At 48.5% G+C, this 899-nt stretch overlaps 1 protein-coding gene across 4 annotated transcripts in view; it reads right to left on the reverse strand.

The window, feature by feature from the left end:
• Nucleotides 1–899, reverse strand: part of PHF8 (PHD finger protein 8) — a 103,202-nt gene that overhangs the window by 64,924 nt on the left and 37,379 nt on the right. For all 4 annotated transcript variants that reach the window (XM_010845879.1, XM_010845878.1, XM_010845877.1 and 1 more), the window contains exon 4: nucleotides 281–441. In XM_010845879.1, coding sequence (XP_010844181.1) covers nucleotides 281–441 — 161 coding nt within the window. The remainder of the gene's footprint in view (nucleotides 1–280; nucleotides 442–899) is intronic.

Consider the following 899-nt stretch of genomic DNA (forward strand, 5'->3'; position numbering starts at 1 on the left):
TGCCTGGAGAATCCCAGGGATGGCGGAGCCTGGTGGGCTGCCATCTATGGGGTCGCACAGAGTTGGACATGACTGAAGCGACTTAGCAGCAACAGCAGCAGGAGGAAAAGGAAAAAAGACCAGGATTTTGGTTCTAGCTTTGCCTAAGAATGACTCTGGGCAAGGTACATCACCTCAGATTTCCAAGATGGCTAGAAAAGAAATGAAAACTGGAAGGGAAGGGTCATATGTTTTGATGGGAGTGAACAATGTCACAGTTAAAAGGGTCTGTGGTGCTTACCAACATAGTGTTCCACATCCCTCACAGTGAATGATGGTGAGGGCAACGTCATCCCCAATCCATCTTTCTTCAAGACCAGGATGGGCACACTGAAGCTATTCTCTTCCAGGAATTCCACGGTCAACTGACTTCCAGTGGGCTTCAGAATCACTTCATCTGAACTGTGGGCCACACAAGAGAAAGCATGAACCCTACAAGCTCTGCTACTGAAGGCCTCACTGGATGCTTTCACTCACCAAAGGTGTGGGGTCTTCCTGAGGGGACATAATGTGGGCTGGCAACTAATAAGTGGCATAAACTTCACATCCCAGCTAAGAAATGACCTATCGAAGGCAAGAAGCCAGGCCACTGGCAGAGGTGGGAAGTTAAATCCAGGATATCCTGTCAATATAACGCTCTTCTTTAGATGACAAAGGAACAAACCAGTCAACAGCCTGCCCCAGAAGAAAAGAGGTATCAGACAAGTTTAGCTGATTTACACTAACCCAGTGCAGCACCTTGGGCTTCCCTGGTAGCTCAGCTGGTAAAGAATCCACCTGCAATGCAGGAGACCTTGGTTTGACTCCTGGGTCAGGAAGATTCCCTGGAGAAGGGATAGGCTACCCACTCCAGTATTCTT

The sequence above is a fragment of the Bison bison genome, unplaced genomic scaffold (assembly GCF_000754665.1).
Source record: "Bison bison bison isolate TAMUID 2011002044 unplaced genomic scaffold, Bison_UMD1.0 scf7180017864227, whole genome shotgun sequence".
Taxonomy (NCBI): Eukaryota; Metazoa; Chordata; class Mammalia; order Artiodactyla; family Bovidae; genus Bison; species Bison bison.